The sequence below is a fragment of the Mandrillus leucophaeus genome, unplaced genomic scaffold (genome assembly GCF_000951045.1).
Source record: "Mandrillus leucophaeus isolate KB7577 unplaced genomic scaffold, Mleu.le_1.0 Scaffold35, whole genome shotgun sequence".
In the NCBI taxonomy this organism is placed as follows: Eukaryota; Metazoa; Chordata; class Mammalia; order Primates; family Cercopithecidae; genus Mandrillus; species Mandrillus leucophaeus.
In genome coordinates, this window is record NW_012103698.1 from 5,525,896 (window position 1) to 5,527,691 (window position 1,796).

The 1,796-nt window shown below is 41.6% G+C and overlaps 1 protein-coding gene across 1 annotated transcript in view; it reads left to right on the forward strand.

Annotated features, from left to right (window-relative positions):
- RASGRP1 (RAS guanyl releasing protein 1 (calcium and DAG-regulated)) overlaps positions 1 to 1,796 on the forward strand; it is a 96,528-nt gene that overhangs the window by 60,284 nt on the left and 34,448 nt on the right. Inside the window, exon 7 of the mRNA XM_011989326.1 lies at positions 1,498 to 1,671. Coding sequence (XP_011844716.1) covers positions 1,498 to 1,671 — 174 coding nt within the window. The remainder of the gene's footprint in view (positions 1 to 1,497; positions 1,672 to 1,796) is intronic.

The following is a 1,796-nucleotide window of genomic DNA, read 5'->3' on the forward strand; positions in this document are numbered from 1 at the left end:
CAAGTGGATTTAATGTTACATTTATAGTGGGAGGGGTATATTAAATGTATCCACTGGACTATATTAATTGAATGAATATTTTCAAAATATATGTATTCAATAAGTTGTAGCTACTTTCTTTTAGAACCAGTAAGATGTTTGCTTTGTATGTCTCTCTTAAGGAGCGATTTTGGTCCTACTCATAGGCTTTCCACCCATCAGCAGCTATAGCACAGTAAAATGGGGCTCAGTTCATTTGCAACTATTTTATTTGGGTTGTGACTTCTTCTCATCTATATATTTACTACTTAGGCAGAACTAAGGTGTACTGTAGTAACAACCCCCCCCCGCCACCTCCTGCACAATCTCAATGTCTTAGCAAAAGTTTATTTTTCACTCACACTGCATGTCTAACATGGGTCAGCAGAGGCTGATCAGAGTTCCCCAGGAACCCAGATGATGGAGGCTTCATCTTGCCAGGAATTTCCAAGATCTCTGCAGCAGTGGGAAGGCAACAAGGCAGACCATTCACTGGCTCTTACATCTTTCCCTCCAAAGTTACATCGCTTCCACTCAACGTTCTGCTGGCTGAACTATGTCATATGGTCACACCTTCTTTCAAAGGGAAGAGTTGGAAGTAATTGGGGAAAAGCACCAAAGACTTCCATAGGAATGTTGAAGAAGAACAAAACAGACTGTGCCTCCCTCTTGGTTATACAATTTGAGCAGAGGGATTCTTTGTGACAGGGACACAACAGCTACAAACATCACTTAGACTAGATCTTCAGGGACATTTCCAGTTTTACACATGCTGCTTCATTGCCAACTATAGTCAATGCTATTGTCAAGTTGGGAAACCATGGTCAGCGAACATATAGCTAACCACGTTTTAGGTACTCCATTTGCCTCTGCTCAAGTTGGTGAGAAGGAAATACAAACAGGCTTGTATTAGCATGAGATTCATAACTACTCCACTAGCACAACCTTACATATATGTAGCACTTTAAAAAGTTAAAGCTTTCACACACTATCTTCTTTGATCTTCATAACAATTCTATGTCCTAGATAGGGCAGATTTTACGATCACATTTTTAAGGTAAGAAAACAGCTGGGGAAAGAGAGATTTGTTTTTGTCAGGGGAATTACCTTTTATTCCCTTCACCTTTGCAGCAATACTGATCTTTATTCTGTACTGTATTCTTTAGAATTTAGAACAGTCGGTAACAATATCTAATGAAATACAGTATTTGGATTAACTAATGTGTCTACACATCCACTTATTCCTAATAACTTTCGATGCAGAGATCACGCTGTGGGTAGAATAAGAAAGATTTTCCTCCCACCATGCTTGTTGGCAGGTGGCCAAGATGCACTAGAAAAGGGCCAGGAGCTCCTCTGTTCCATGGCAGTTCCCAGCCATCAACTGAGCAGACCTGACTTGTCCCTTAAATCTTCTGGAATACCAGAGTACAGTACTGATAGTTGTTTTTCTTTTTTTTCTTTTTTCTTTTCCTGCAGTTCTCTGATTATCAGAATTACCTTGTAAATAGCTGTGTGAAGGAAAACCCCACCATGGAGAGATCTATTGCTCTGTGCAACGGTATCTCCCAGTGGGTACAACTGATGGTTCTCAGCCGCCCCACCCCGCAGCTCCGAGCAGAAGTCTTCATCAAGTTCATCCAGGTGGCTCAGGTGAATAACTGGTTTGAGACTTTCGGCTTGGGCTATGAGGTACACCTTCTATCCCCTTTTCCTCCAGCTTAGCCTATTAGAGCTGTTTTTTTCCCTCCTGAACCATGGTGGGGGGTGGGGAGGTT